At 38.6% G+C, this 15334-nt stretch overlaps 1 protein-coding gene across 2 annotated transcripts in view; it reads right to left on the bottom strand.

Moving 5' to 3' along the window:
- abcc6a (ATP-binding cassette, sub-family C (CFTR/MRP), member 6a) overlaps positions 1 to 15334 on the bottom strand; it is a 95253-nt gene that overhangs the window by 66379 nt on the left and 13540 nt on the right. Inside the window, exons 2-3 of one of the 2 annotated variants that reach the window (XM_061881000.1) lie at positions 14258 to 14434; positions 14054 to 14179 (exon numbers count right to left, since the gene is read on the bottom strand). In XM_061881000.1, coding sequence (XP_061736984.1) covers positions 14054 to 14179; positions 14258 to 14434 — 303 coding nt within the window. Of the gene's footprint in view, positions 1 to 1649; positions 1768 to 14053; positions 14180 to 14257; positions 14435 to 15334 lie in introns of those variants that run through there. The other variant, XM_061881001.1, reaches the window with a different exon arrangement.

The raw sequence follows: 15334 nt of genomic DNA, 5'->3' as shown, positions 1-15334 counted from the left end.
ATCAGACTGCGTGGTCGGTAGTAGTGGGTTTCAGTAGGCCTTTAGGCATTACCTTTGAATTCATATATTGTTGAGCCAATGGTAGTTTTTTTCTTTTCTTCACTTACTTTGTACAACTGACTTTAATTCATAAATAATTAAATAGTTGTGTGTTTAAAGTATTTATCAACAAGTTACAAGTCAAATCACAAAAATCATTCAATAATCTTGAAAAAAATTGTGAAAAAAGAAAAAAATATCAGCATCAGTATAGGCAAACTGAATCTGTATTTACTTGTCTGATCAATACCAACATTTGCAGTACAGCCCAATCCAACTTATTTGAATTTATTTCGGACACACTTCTGAGTAAGGCTGCGGAGTCTTAAATTCATACCTTTTGTCCTGAAAAGATAATGTTTGAATTACCCAATATGTAAAGATTGTGCTACGCATTTAAACATTCCTCTTTTCAACTTGCCATTTTACTGCAAACCATCTAGGAGTGGGTGGTGGGGGGGGGAGATCACTGAGCTCTGAGTAAAAACCCTGCCTTGTAATTACACATGAGGAAGGATCGGGTTTTACAGTACGTCATGGGATGATTTATTATAGCCGTGACTTCTGTCCACTTTTCATCAAAAGCGACCATGCTTTATATTTGGGCTGACAACATGTTTGGCTGTAACGATTGGCTACCATCAGCATTTAGGAGAGGGGCCCTCAATAGGTGGATCGCATGCCACACCCTGCCCACCAGTGTTGTAACGATACCAATATTTTGGTACCGGTACTAAAATTATTTCGGTATTTTTCGGTACTTTTCTAAATAAGGGGGACCACAAAAAAATGACTGGCTTTATTTTAACAACAAATCTCAGGGTACATTAAACATATGTTTTTTATTGCAAGATAAGTCCTTAAATAAAATAGTGAACATAGAAGACAACTTGTCTTTTATTAGTAAGTAAGCAAACAAAAGCTCCTAAATAGTCAGCTGACGCATGCAGTAACATATTCTATCGATCAGCATTCTATTATTTTGTCAACATTATTAACGACAAGTAATAGAAAATTAATTATTAATCTATTTTTTCATTTACTGTTAATATCTGCTTACTTTCTCTTTTAACATGTTCTATCGACACTTATGTTAAAATGTAATAATCACTTATTCTTCTGTTGTTTGGTACTTTACATTAGTTTTGGATGATACCACAAATTTGGGTGTCAATTCGATACTAAGTCGTTACAGGGTCATACATTGGTCATATTCAAAGTTCTCTCGTGTTTAGGGACATATTTCCTGGGTTTATAAACATAATATACATTTAAAAATAACGAAAGAAGATATTCTGATGCCCAAAAAATATTGACGTAATCAATGTAGTATCGACTCAATACGTGCGTGTACATTACAGTGGATGTTAGGTGTGGATCCACCCATGGTGTTACTCCCTCCGAGGTCTTTATAAAGGCTCAAGTTGTTCCTTTTTCTCACACAGACATTTATTTCAGCCACGCCTTCTTCTCGTTAACAACGACGCCAAAACGATGACAAAATAATGCCGTCAGAACTAACAAATAAGAAAAACAGAACTTACAATTAGTCTGACATCAAATAATAGAAAACACATTAATTTCACGTACATTTTCAGAAAGAATCATACCTCATTGGCCTCACAAAAGAGGGAAGATAGTTTATTTTCAAGCCGAGAGTCCATTAACCTTTTCCATCAAATGTTTGCTGTCTCATGCTGCTTCCCTTATTCCGTCACTTATTAATTGTCCCCCCAACAATGTGACCAAACCGGAACAAAAAATGTGTTCCCCTCCAATTAACATTGGTTTTGTAAAAATAATAAAGTTAACATATACTGTACTTGCATGAAATTACCAAAGGAAATACATTTTTAATCACATTATATGTAAATATGAACTTATATTTATGCATTGTATTTATTTACTCTAACCAACTATGAAATTATATAACATATATACAATGTGCTTCTGTCAGCAGTACACATGGCGTTTGTTTACATTTTGATGCCGGTGAGCTACGGTGTGTAGTGAAGTATGTTTACCTATTCCTCATCCTGCAGGGATGATACTTGTCAATCAATCAATCAATCAATATTTATTTATATAGCCCTAAATCACTAGTGTCTCAAAGGGCTGCACAAACCACAACACAAACCACAACGACATCCTCGGTGGAGCCCACATAAGGGCAAGGAAAACTCACCCCAGTGGGACGTCGGTGACAGTGACAATGATGACTATGAGAAACCTTGGAGAGGACCGCATATGTGGGCAACCCCCCTACGGGGGCCAAAAGTAATGGATGTCGAGCGGGTCTAACATGATACTGTGAAAGTTCAATCCCTGGTGGATCCAACACAGTAGCGAGAGTCCCATCCATAGTGGAGCCAGCAGGAAACCATCCCAAGCGGAGGCGGATCTGTAAGAAACTTACTTTATTTGTCGCCATGGAGGCAAATATTAGTGATCTTGAAGTAGCTAAAACTCTGCCGACGGCGGATGGACGTTAGCCGCTAGGTAGCTAGCCATATCTTAAAGCACTTCTTCCTGAGGGTGTTTCAGTGTTATAGCTTCACCTTTATCTTTAGTTTTTAAGCCAAAATGCATCCGTTCTCCCTTTTTTGTCAACACAGTGTCTGCTTGTAAGTACTCAGTGATTGTGCGCTGCCGAACATGCTCCTCTTCTCGGAGGGGTGCGGGACCGGTACGTTTCACAGACGGTAATGTGCCGAAAATGATTCATTAGTATCGCGGTACTATACTAATACCAGTATAAAGTACAACCCTACTGTAGGACTGGGCGATATATCGATACACATGATATATCGCGGGTTTGTCTCTTTGCGATATAGAAAATGACTATATTGTAACATTCGAGTATACGTTCTCAGGCAGTTGTTTTAGCTACGGGAATTACATTACAGGCTCTTCCCACTCCTTCTTGTCTCTCCTTCCCACAGACAGTAAGCGCAGCTTCTTGCATACGTCACAAACTGTCACGTCATACGTCACATAAGTACACGCCCTCGCCCAGCAGAGAGGTAGCAGCGTGGCTAATGTTAGCTGTGATGCTAGCGGAGTGTTGCGAGTGGTGATATGAGAGAAAGAAGGTGATAATTAAGGAATAATTAATTCCCAAAGAAAACAGCACGGGGTCCATCGTCTGGCGCTGGTTCGGCTTCAAACGGGAAGATGTCGATTAGACAACTTTAATTTGTCGAGTGTGGGGCACAAGCGTTGCTACCAAAAGTAGCATTACTGCTAATATGTAGCATCGTTTGAAAAGTCACCAGCTAATAATTGTTTAATAAATACAGTTTTGGTCAATTAACTTAGTTGTGATTTCCTTCTCTGCATGAAGGTTTAAAATGAGCATATATTAATGCAGTATGAACAAGAATGTTTTAATATAGACACATAAAATCCCCATACTGCTGTGATTATATGTATCAAGTGTTCATTCAAGGCTAAGGCCAAATACCGAGATATTTATCGTATATCGCGATATGGCCTAAAAATACAGAGATATTAAAAAAAGACCATATCGCCCAGCCATACCCTATTTATTACCCACAAAAGTTTTTTTTTTTTTTAGTCCAAACGACACCCAAATAATTAAACCATTAAGCAGGAGAAAAATACCAAATAGGTTTGGCGCTACTTGTTAAATGGCAGTATGCATCGCTTGTAACGCCGCTCAGAATTCCCTTGCGGTACGCATTAAAAGTGAGCGGACAGCAAGTGTTTTCTTGCGTCATGCATTTACACAGTCATCAAATACAAGAAGTATTCGCCTTAGTAATGGATATCCAGTAATTAAAGGCACCGATGCTTTAATACGGCCATGAAACGGGAGGCGTGGAAGTGTGCGGAACAACTCCACAAGCCAGCACATGACTGTGGATAGTGCTTCGAAGAAAGAGCTTTGGAGTCACTCTTCTGTCGTTTGGTAACAAAATACATAAACACGCCACTTCTATGCTAGGATAGATATAAGAATAACCAAACATAGAAAAATAGGGTAAAAAGATACCTCGAAGATTACTGCTACCACACATGTTTGTTATCTCTACCGCTGCTGTGATAAATGATACAACCCCGAAATAAGTGACCGTTTCTGGAATTAACCCTCAATACAAGAGACGTCTTAGTGTATTTTTACCCAAACACGTGCTTGTGTTTACTCAGGAGTCTGCAAAGACCGCAAGTGGGCAAGGCTGTCTGAGTTGGAGCGTGAGGAACCAAGCAGGAGCTGTGTCAGGCTTGCAGGGAGTTTTGTGAATAATAACGCTACACACAAGCAGGCGTTTCTCTGTGGACTTTTTACTGTTCACAGAAGCTTCCATCACTCCTCGGGCACTTTAGTGCCGCCCTCGTGGCTTCCTGGAGCATTTTTAAAAAAGGATTGAAAATGGAAAAAGATGTGGGGAAATGTTTTTTTTTTGTTTTAGTATGTTTTTTGTTTGAAGACAAACATGACACAAACCTTCCCAATTGTTAGAAAGCCCACTGTTTAATATGTTTGTGTTAATGCTTCACTGATGAGAATAGTTAATGAACACCGTTTTGTCCTACCAATTTTGGTGGTTCTTGAACTCACCATAGTGTAGACTGTGACAGGAGTTTATTTTCATGTAAAATCTTCCACTCCTTCTTTGTCTCGTTTTGTCCACCAAATGTTTTATGCTGTGCGTAAATGCACATAGGTGAGCTTTGTTGATGTTATTGACTTGTTGGAGTGCTAATCAAGCATATTTGGTCCGTGCATGACTGCAATTTAATTAATGCTAACATGCTATTTAGGCTAGCTGTATGTACACATTGCATCTATATGCCTCATCTGTAAGTATATTTGAGCTCATTTAATAACCTTCACTTGTATCCTCTTTGTATATAATTTAGTTGTGCATGTCTAATGACACATTATCTGTATGTAATATTGGCTGCATTTCTGATAGTTGTTTGTGTGCCATATTGTTCCAGACCACAGCAAACATTACCCAGCTTCCCAAAGATAGTAATAAATATTTTAAAAGAAGCCAGCCTGGTGTTCTTTTAACTTGGACACACACATCTATACCTTCGACCATTAAAAGCCAGTAATTTCCAGGAGTTACCTCACCTTCTGAGTAGTTTCATATGTATATATATATATATATATATATATATATATATATATATATATATATATATATATATATATATATATATATATATGTCCTAATTGTATTATCCAGAGAATAGTGCTCGATACCATGGTAGAGCGCAATATGTACATTATGTGTGGGAAAAATCACAAGACTACTTCATCTCTACAGAACTGTTTCATGAGGGGTTCCCTCAATCATCAGGAGATTTTTTTCATCTCCTGATGAGTGAGGTAACCCCTCATGAACCCCCTCTTGAAACACACACACACACACACATATATATATATATATATATATATATATATATATATATATATATATATATATATATATATATATATATATATATGTATATATATATATATATATATATATATATATATATATATATATATATATATGTATATATATATATATATATATATATACACATATATATATATATATATATATACACATATATATATATATATATATATATATATATATATATATATATATATATATATATATATATATATATATTCATTAGAGCAGGAAAATATACAGAGGCTATTCATCCCGACAAGCCTTGTAAACAGGCTTGTCGGGATGAAATAGCCACTGTATGTATGTATGTGTATATATATATATATATATATATATATATATATATATATATATATATATATATATATATATATATATATTGATATACACAGACACATTTTTTTCTCTAAATTTGGCCCCCCCAGTCAAAATAATTGCCAAAGGCCTGCTTTAGACCTACCAAAGCGTGGTTTCTCATTCGTTAGCTATTCTTTCTGACTTTTTTTTAAGCACACAATCACTGATGGAATGTTCGCAAGTCTAACTGGGTCCCATAACCATCTCCATTACCTTAAATATGAAATATAAAACTGAACTGCTTACTCATGGTGTTGCTGTGCTTTTATAATTGCAAGCGGTCTATTGGCATATTTTTACTTTGGGGACTCTCTCAGTTCATCATGAGCGAGATGTGACAACATGGCGAGTGTGACGGAATACAATGTCCAATTCTTAACACCATGTAACACCAAACTATTACATTTACAGCGAACGGTTTCCTCACCTGAAATAGGAACAGATGTCAGTACAAGTGCACTCTGCAGTCTGATGATTAATGGCCAAACTGCCATGTTTACAGGGTATTGCAATATTTACATTGCCTGCAAAACTATAAATCAGTCCTTTCGTTATGCAGTCGCACGTCAGTGTCTTGGCAGTGTGCGACACATTCTATATTCTTTCATGTATTTGCACGTTGGCATGTGAGCCCCGTGCAGTATTCCCAGAAATGTTCTGCATGTGGCGGGACTGTCTGGTGAGTGCTTTGAGGTGGAAGATTTCTCATTGCTTATCGCTGCTTATTGTTGTGATGTGTAATGACACGACTGATTTCTTGGTATGTTTACAAAATAAGCTGGCTAATAGCTGGTGTGTCATGATCTCGGAGCTCTCCTGCCGTCTAGCTTTGTTTTGTTGCAATGTTTAGTTTCTGGGCCTACACTAGGTGCCAGTAGATTCCTGATGTTTCACCCTTCCAGTCGTGTAGGTCTCCTCTGCTTTGGCTCCACTCACGCTTCTCGTTCCCTGTGTTACTTGTTACTTCTCCACATCTTATGTGTGCACTTTCTGTTTCTCACACCTGAAGTGTGCATCCTTAATTATTTTTTTCTTCACTACTTTATGAGTTCTCTTTTTGTTATTATTCCTATTTGGATTGTGACATGGTGATGTCACGAAATATACACCACTCACAAAACGATGAATGCAGATTTCAAGACAAACCAAATTTTTTTTAATAAAAATGTACTATTGTAGCAGTTGATTTAAGGACGTAGTTGACTTTGTCTTCATTATTCAGGGTACTGTTGGATTGTGCACATAACAATGTTGTTCTTGTTTAGCATTCATATATGCAGTTAAGAGCGAGTAATTCGGTGCGGGGCCATCAGGATATTCTCCCAAAGGTGTGGTTGTTGGGTGTGGTTCCTGCCATTTTTGAGTGTGTGTGATATAAGTCTTTATTCATTGTCGTCTTTGCTGAATAAACAATGCACACGTTTTTGTGTGTCAAAGATGTCTTGCTTTCACACTACAACCTTTCTAGGTGAACCCTCTTTAATCTGTAAACCTTTAAATGCACATGGAATGTTTCATAACGTTTCGTAGAATTGGCTGTTCTCTTACAATGAATTAAATGACTACATTCACAGCAGGGTTTTTTTTCTCCACAGAAAAGCATACTGTCTGCTTTTCTTTTTTGTGGCCAGTGACTGTGTTTTTTTGGCCCGCAGCATATTCTTAACATAATATTGAACATGACTGCATCAGACCTATACAAAAGAGGCTTAGCGCCACACTGAAAAAGTTAATATAGGACTGTCGAGTCTGATGAATTAACTCATGTTATCAATCACAAAAAATATCATGTTAATCATGTATAAATGCAGATTCACCAATTATTTGTTGGTTTGGAGATGAGTGAGAAGACTCTAATAGTGTGCTCGCTGGTAAATTTCACTTTAAAACACACCCTGACTGTACTTTAGATAAAACTGTTTCTGACAATAAAAATGCATTTCTGTCAAAATATTGGGATCGTTTTTAGGTAAATTTAAATTATATACAGCAACTTTGATTATTCATGAATTATCCAAATTTAAAAGTGTGATTAGTTTGATTAAAAACATGCATTATTTGTGTAAGCCGTTATAGGCAAAACATTTAAAAGGTTTTAAAAACCCTGTTTGAGGGTATTAATCCAGGGGGTGAAAACGTTCTTATGAAATGAAATGAATTATATTTATATAGCGCTTTTCTCAAGTGACTCAAAGCGCTTTACATAGTGACACCCAATATCTAAGTTACATTTAAACCAGTGTGGGTGGCACTGGGAGCAGGTGGGTAAAGTGTCTTGCCCAAGGACACAACGGCAGTAACTAGAATGGCGGAAGCGGGTATCGAACCTGCAACCCTCAAGTTGCTGGCACGGCCACTCTACCAACCGAGCTATGCCGCCCCATATTTTAGTATTTGCCTTGTCACAATGTCTATAACTGGCTGTGTTTTTCTTTAAATTTACATTTTACTGCTGACCTACATTAGATTGGTTTCGGTGTGTCTAAGAAACCAAAAGTGATGTAAAATCAACATGACCCATTAATCATCATATTTCATGTTTTTCTGCATGTGGCTCTCACTGGAAAAAGTTTTGGGGCCCCCAATGCAAGTAATGCAACTGTGCTGGACACAGTCGCGGTCATTTAGAAAATAAATATTGTAGTAAAACATGTTTTTTTTTATTATTGTTTTGATTGTAAGTGATGCAAAAGTCAAAATGCAAGCAAGATTAAACAGAAATCCCATTACTGACTAAAAATACCTTCATTCTTACCATGACAGACACATTTTCTTATCTTATTGTACACGAAAATGAAGACCACTGAACATAGATAACACTTTTAAACTGCCAACAATACTCCATTCACATTTTGTTACCTGATTTTTAACCAAATGTTAGTGATATTGTTATTATAAGCGCTAACGCAGACAAACTGTTTATAGCGGCGCATTGTCACAGAGAGAAAACTAGCTTGTTGCTGCTATACTGACACCATTAGCTGGTGAGCTGCTTTCTCGCCTCGAATCTTCTGAAAGTTTATTGCAGATCATAAATCATGCCTCTCACTTTGATAGTAAAAGTATGAGGACATAATATGACAAGTTGGTCAACTTTTCCTTCTAATTTAGACCCTGAAATGGTGAGTAAGACATAAAAAGACGTTTGATTTCACCCTCTTTTTTTCTTTGACACTATTTCCGCATTCACCCATTCACACACACTCATTCACACACTGATGGCAAGGCCCTAACCAGGACTCATCAGGAGCAAGGGTGAAGTGTCTTGCCCAAGGACACATTGGACGTGACGAGGTAGGTAGAAAGTGGGGATTGAACAAGGAACCCTCAGTTTGCTGGCACGACCACTCTCCCAACCGTGCCACGCTGTCCCCAAAATGAATGATTGCCAATATTTTGCCAAAAAAGTGCAGGTCCCCTTTGAGGGAGATGTTATAATATCTAATATATATATTTTTTAACCATCTAGTTTGAGACACAAAATGTTTGAAATTCATCAAATCAAACACAGCCTTGGCAATCATTAACTAGCCACAATGAATCAATGAATAATGTAGATTAGTCTAGATTGGGACAAAGGTTTGGGTGGATATTCCGGGAGCCCCTACAATGGAAATGCTAAAAAATGATTAGTACCAAATGTAACTGAAAAATAATTGTTCTTAAAACTAGAGATGTGTGATAATATCAGACTGCTGATATTATCAACTGATAAATGCTTTAAAATATAATATCGGAAATTATCGGAATCAGTTTCAAAAGTATCATTATCGGTTTCAAAAAGTAAAATTAATGACTTTTTAAAACGCCGCTTTGTACACGGCCCTAGGGAGAAGTACAGAGCGCCAATAAACGTTAAAGGCACTGCCTTTGTGTTCCGGCCCAGTCTCAAAGATATCTATAGGTTTCCACACACACGCAAGTGAAAGCAAGGCATACTTGATCAACAGGTCACACTGAGGGTGGCCGTAGAAACAACTTTAACGCTGTTACAAATATGCACCACACTGTGAACCCACACCAAACAAGAATGACAAACACATTTCGGGAGAACAGCCGCACCACAACACAACATAAACACAACAGAACAAATACCCACCCTTTGCAGCACTAACTCTTCTGGGACGCTACAATATACACCCCCGCTACCCTCACAACCTGCCCCCCATCAACCACCCCCCACCCACCACAAACGCCACCCACCTCAATTAACAGTTGGACAATATTAGAACATCAGATGTCGGCAAAAAGCCATTAACGGACATCTCTACTTAAAACTGAATTTAAAAAAAAGTGGAACTTCAATTTATGAACCTTTCATTGTACGAACCTTCCGATCTAACCAAATGATAATTTGCTTTGGTGTACAATGTTCCAGCGTATGGACAATTCATCCACCATTGTGTGCCCGGCAGCACATACAATGTGGTGCTCATAGTTTTTCCAGCTCAGTGTCGCTGTTTGCTAGTGTGCTCAGTGATACTTTGTGTGCTTTTAGCATCTTAACAACAAGTTTTTAATTAGCTTAATATGAGTCCAAAAAAAGCAAAGGACGTGTGATTTGAAGAAGTGTGGTTTGAAACATTCAGAGAATATCCAAAGTGTTGTCGACACTGCCTTCTCCCCTTCCCGTTTTCAGCTGCACGCAAAGAAGATTAACTCACAAGGGGATTTTATTTTTCATTTTTCATTTTCTAATCAATGTAGCGACCTGGCTGTTAAAGTTAAGGGGTTTTGTCATGTCAAAGTGTGAGTGCACCATAATGGCACCGCTGTAGTGTTTGCTGGTTGTAAGAGCACTGTGCTGTTGTGTATCCTTGTTTATCTTTTTGTGTTTTGTGTTTTTTGCCTTTGGGTTCGGGCCCCTTTGGGACCGCGCAACAAGCGGTGGCATATTTGTGATTTCTGCGCTGCTTTTTGGTGATTTTTGATCTGCCCGGGGGAGCCTTTTGACCATGAAAATGTTTGCACTGGAAACCAGCTGCTGGCTCTCTGCCACCCCCGAGTCCGCAGGCAAGAGACCAGAGGAGATGCAGAAGAAGAGACGGATGAATGAGCTTCACGGAGCCCTGGCTGAATGAGCATAGTTTGGACACTTCAGTCTCATTGGACTAATTTTCGCTCATCCGTGCGGACTGAACATGGGCCGAGAGCGAGTTGGCAGCCTCGGATGGAGTCGGCTCTCCACATTGTTTTGTTGGGTCTGTTCCTGTTTTTGGCCGTGCACCCCCCACTGCCACCCCACCCTAGCAGACAATGGTGTGGAGCACCGCAGAAGCCACCACATTGTATATGGGTGTTGAAATTGTGTTTTTGTTCTGTTGTTTGTTTATGCATGGTGTAATCATATGTGCACAATATGTATTATTTATGCCCAATGTATGGTTTTTCATTGTGTGTTTTTCTCTTGTAGCTGTATGTAGGAATGGTGTTGCTGACAAAGTGGCAGCTGGTTGCATCTACTCTGTGCTCTTTTAATGTGGTTTTTACTTTATTCTTTGTGGACTTTTTCTATCTGCACTGCAACCACATAATTCACCCATTGTGGGATAAAAAAAGTCTATCCCAGCCTATATATCCTATCCTATCTTATCCTATCTCATCCCATCTCATCCCATCCCATCCCATCCCATCCCATCCCATCCTATCCTATCCTATCCTATCCTATCCTATCCTATCCTATCCTATCCTATCCTATGCTATCCTATCCTATCATATCATATCATATCCAAACCTATCCAACCCAACCCTACCCTATCCTACCCTATCCTATCCAACCCTACCATCCTACCCTGCCCTTAGGGTAGGGTAGGGTTGGATAGGATAGGATAAGATTGGATAGAGTAGGGTATAGGTAGGGTAGGGTTGGATAGGATGGGATGGGATAGGGTAATGCAGGGTTGTCTATGGTAGGGTAGGGTTGGATAGGATAGGATAGGATAGGATAGGATAGGATAGGATTGGATAGAGTAGGGTATAGGTAGGGTTGGATAGGATGGGATGGGGTAGGGTAGGGTTGGCTAGGGTAGGGTATCCTATACAACCCTACCCTACCCTACCCTACTCAATCCTATCCAATCCAACCATACCTTACCCTATCCTATCTTACCCTACCCCACCCCATCCCATCCCACATAACCCTACCCTACCAATACCCTACTCTATCCAATCCTATCCTATCCTATCCTATCCTATCCTATCCTATCCTATCCAACCCTACCCTAGCCTACCCCATCTCATCCCATCCCATCCTATCCAACCCGACCCTACCTATACCCTACTCTATCCAATCCTATCCTATCCTATCCTATCCAACCCTAACCTATCCTATCCTATCCTATTCTAAATGAAGACAGTTCAGTTAATTGTTGTTTTGGCGTTGTTATTAAAGAGATAGTTGATCCATCACCCCTTTTGTTTGATACAGTGCTGTGTAGCATTTTGCATTGTGTTCAACATTACAAACTTTTACTAGAATATAGACTTTTGATGAGGCTGGAACCCATTATTTATATTTACATTGTTTCTTAATGAGCAATTTGCTTTACATTCAAACTTTTCTGTTTACAAACCCTGCTTATGAACCAATCAAGTTTGTAAATAGAGGTTCCACTGTATTGAATACCCTCAAAGTCCGATATAGTGGTGTCCTATTGCCGTGGACCATAAATGTTGTCTTTTTTTTCCCCCACCAGAGTCATTTGCGTTTTCTTTCAACAAATTATGGCATACCGTATTCACAAACATTCACAGCAAATCTTTGTGAGGGCCTCCAACAAGAAGGAATGAAAAAACAAACAAAAACATTTTATAAAAATGACAAAATATCGACTGACATTTTCATCTAAGATTATATTTCTCCTCTTTTGTTGAGAAAAATTGTTGTATATTCTTGGGTAACAGATTGTGGCTTGCTTTGTGTATAATTTTAGCAGTTTGCAAATTCACTATGTCGTGGAATTTCAGTATTTTTGATTTATCGAATAAAGGGTTTGAATGTTCTCTATATCCAACATGATGTATTATTGTAACTGAAGTTTGAATGTATTAAGATGTATTAAGTTAACTGAAGTTAACTATTGTAGTTATTTACCCATATTTCTGCACAGTAACTCAGATATGGTAACACTAACAAGCAGTAGAGAATATGAAGTAATTTTTGGTCCAGAACATGTTTCGCTTTATTCGTTATTGACGTGTTTTTTGCTACTTTATGTTGTATATTTTCTACATGAGATTTCCAGTTCAATTAATCATCATTTGGCATCATTTACTCTTTCAATTTCTTTTCCGTCTATTCGTGTTTGTGTTTGACTTTCTCTTCTACTGTTACCAAATAGCATTATTTTAGTTTCACTGAGAGTGAACGATAGTCCATTTTTGTCAAACCATCTTTTTAATTTGTTCAATTCTTCTGTTATTTTTTGAGTTAGCTTCTGTTTATTTTATTATACTATTAAATGATGGTATTTTTGGGGAAATATTTCAATATGAAAGGTTCGGGTGTACTTTTGAATGTTATTCATGTTAATAATGCACGGACAGAAAAAATATCTGTGGTATTAAGTTTAAAGCATTGTCCTTGTTATGTTGTAAATTATTTCATGTTCATTGTTTTTTGAAGCATTTTAGATAAAAAAAAATGCAACTTAATCCTGGATTGTAGCCTCTCTATTTTTCGCTCGCATACATAAGTGGACTTTTTGTGAAGTGAATTATATTTATGTAGCGCTTTTCTCTAGTGACTCAAAGCGCTTTTACATAGTGAACCTGATATCTAAGTTACATTTAAACCGGTGTGGGTGGCAATGGGAGCAGGTGGTTAAATTGTCTTGCCCAATGGCACAATGGCAGTCTTGGATGGCAGAAGCGGGGATCGAACCTGCAACACTCAATTTGCTGGCACGACCGCTTTACCTACCAAGCTACACCGCCCCATTTGTATATAGTATGAGCACTATATACAAAGTTACTGTACCACCAAGCTTGTTTTCACCATGCAATGTTACACAAAAAAATTCAAGTACTTTTTTTTTTTTTGCTGCCAGTGGCTGAAATATCCTGGGCGAAACCTTCAGAATAAAAGCACTTTCACAAGTTGAACTGCCGACCTTTTAGTTTTGTCATTATGTGCACTCAAATTTTAGTATGTGACTATTTTTATCAACTTTGAGTGTACGTGCACAAAGAAATGAAGAAAGGTCAAGAGTATTTACCACAGTCAGGCTGCGTATGATGGGGCTAAGAAGGAAGACTACGTGCTGCTCTATCTCCTGGCTCCTCTCCAATAGAATGTAGAAGAACTCCACAGAGCCGAAGGAGGCCAACAGAAAGCCGAGCGCCTAAAATGTACAGTGAGATAGGTTTTCAGATTGTACACGCAAAGGACAACACAAATAAATCTTCCCGACATGTCTCACCATCTTGGCGATGCAGAGGGAGGACATCTGAATGCGTCCATGGTCATGGCAGTAAAGGTGAAGGCAGTAGATGGGGGCCAGCAACCACAGATACGCACAGGGCACCCACACTAGAACGGTGTTCTGAAAACACTCTGTCAAATCTGGGTTGGCTGTGTACCAAGTGCGGTTCCAGTCCTGCAAAAGCCAGAACACAAAGATATATTTGTTAAGAACAAAGCACAAGTATTTAAAAAAATAAATATATATCATATCAATCATCTGAGAGTGTGAACAGACAAAACCGAATCCAAAGGATTCAGAATACATTTCACCCACTATAGCAGGGGGGAGTGAAACCACAAAGAGTCAACAAAAAAATGTGTGAGAGTCCAGGCTGGACGGTGTGAGGAAGCCTTTTTACTTTCTCAGAAAAGCTGAGTCAGCGTTAGAATGTCCTTCATCTACTGGTTTGGGTCCGAATTTAAGTAGGACAAAACAAGTCGAATAGGTCAAAGATCTTGTCGCTAGATCAGTGGTTCTTAACCTGGGTTCGATCGAACCCTAGGGGTTCGGTGAGTCGGCCTCAGGGGTTCGGCGGAGGTCAAAACACACCCGACTCATCGTGTAAATAAAAACTTCTCCCTATCGGCGTATTACGGATACGGCAACATCAGAAGTCACACTGTTTTGCAGGCGTGTAATTTGTTGTGAGTTTATGCACTGTGTTGGTTTTGTTCTTTGAACAAGGTGATGTTCATGCACGGTTCATTTTGTGCAACAGCAAAAAAAACATGGTAACACTTAAGTATGGGGTACACATTCAACATTAATTAGTTGCTTATTAACATGCAAATTAGTAACATATTGGCTCTTAACCAGTCATTATTAAGTACTTATTAATGCCTTATTCGGCATGGCCTTAATATAACCCTAACGCTCTAACCCTGGTCCTAACCCTAACCCTTTTAAATTAAGTCCATCCATCCATCATCTTCCGCTTATCCGAGGTCGGGTCGCGGGGGCAACAGCCTAAGCAGGGAAACCCAGACTTCCCTCTCCCCAGCCACTTCATCTAGCTCTTCCCGGGGGATCCCG

Source organism: Nerophis ophidion, linkage group LG20 (assembly GCF_033978795.1).
Source record: "Nerophis ophidion isolate RoL-2023_Sa linkage group LG20, RoL_Noph_v1.0, whole genome shotgun sequence".
Taxonomy (NCBI): Eukaryota; Metazoa; Chordata; class Actinopteri; order Syngnathiformes; family Syngnathidae; genus Nerophis; species Nerophis ophidion.
This window is presented reverse-complemented; position numbering and strand designations above follow the sequence as displayed.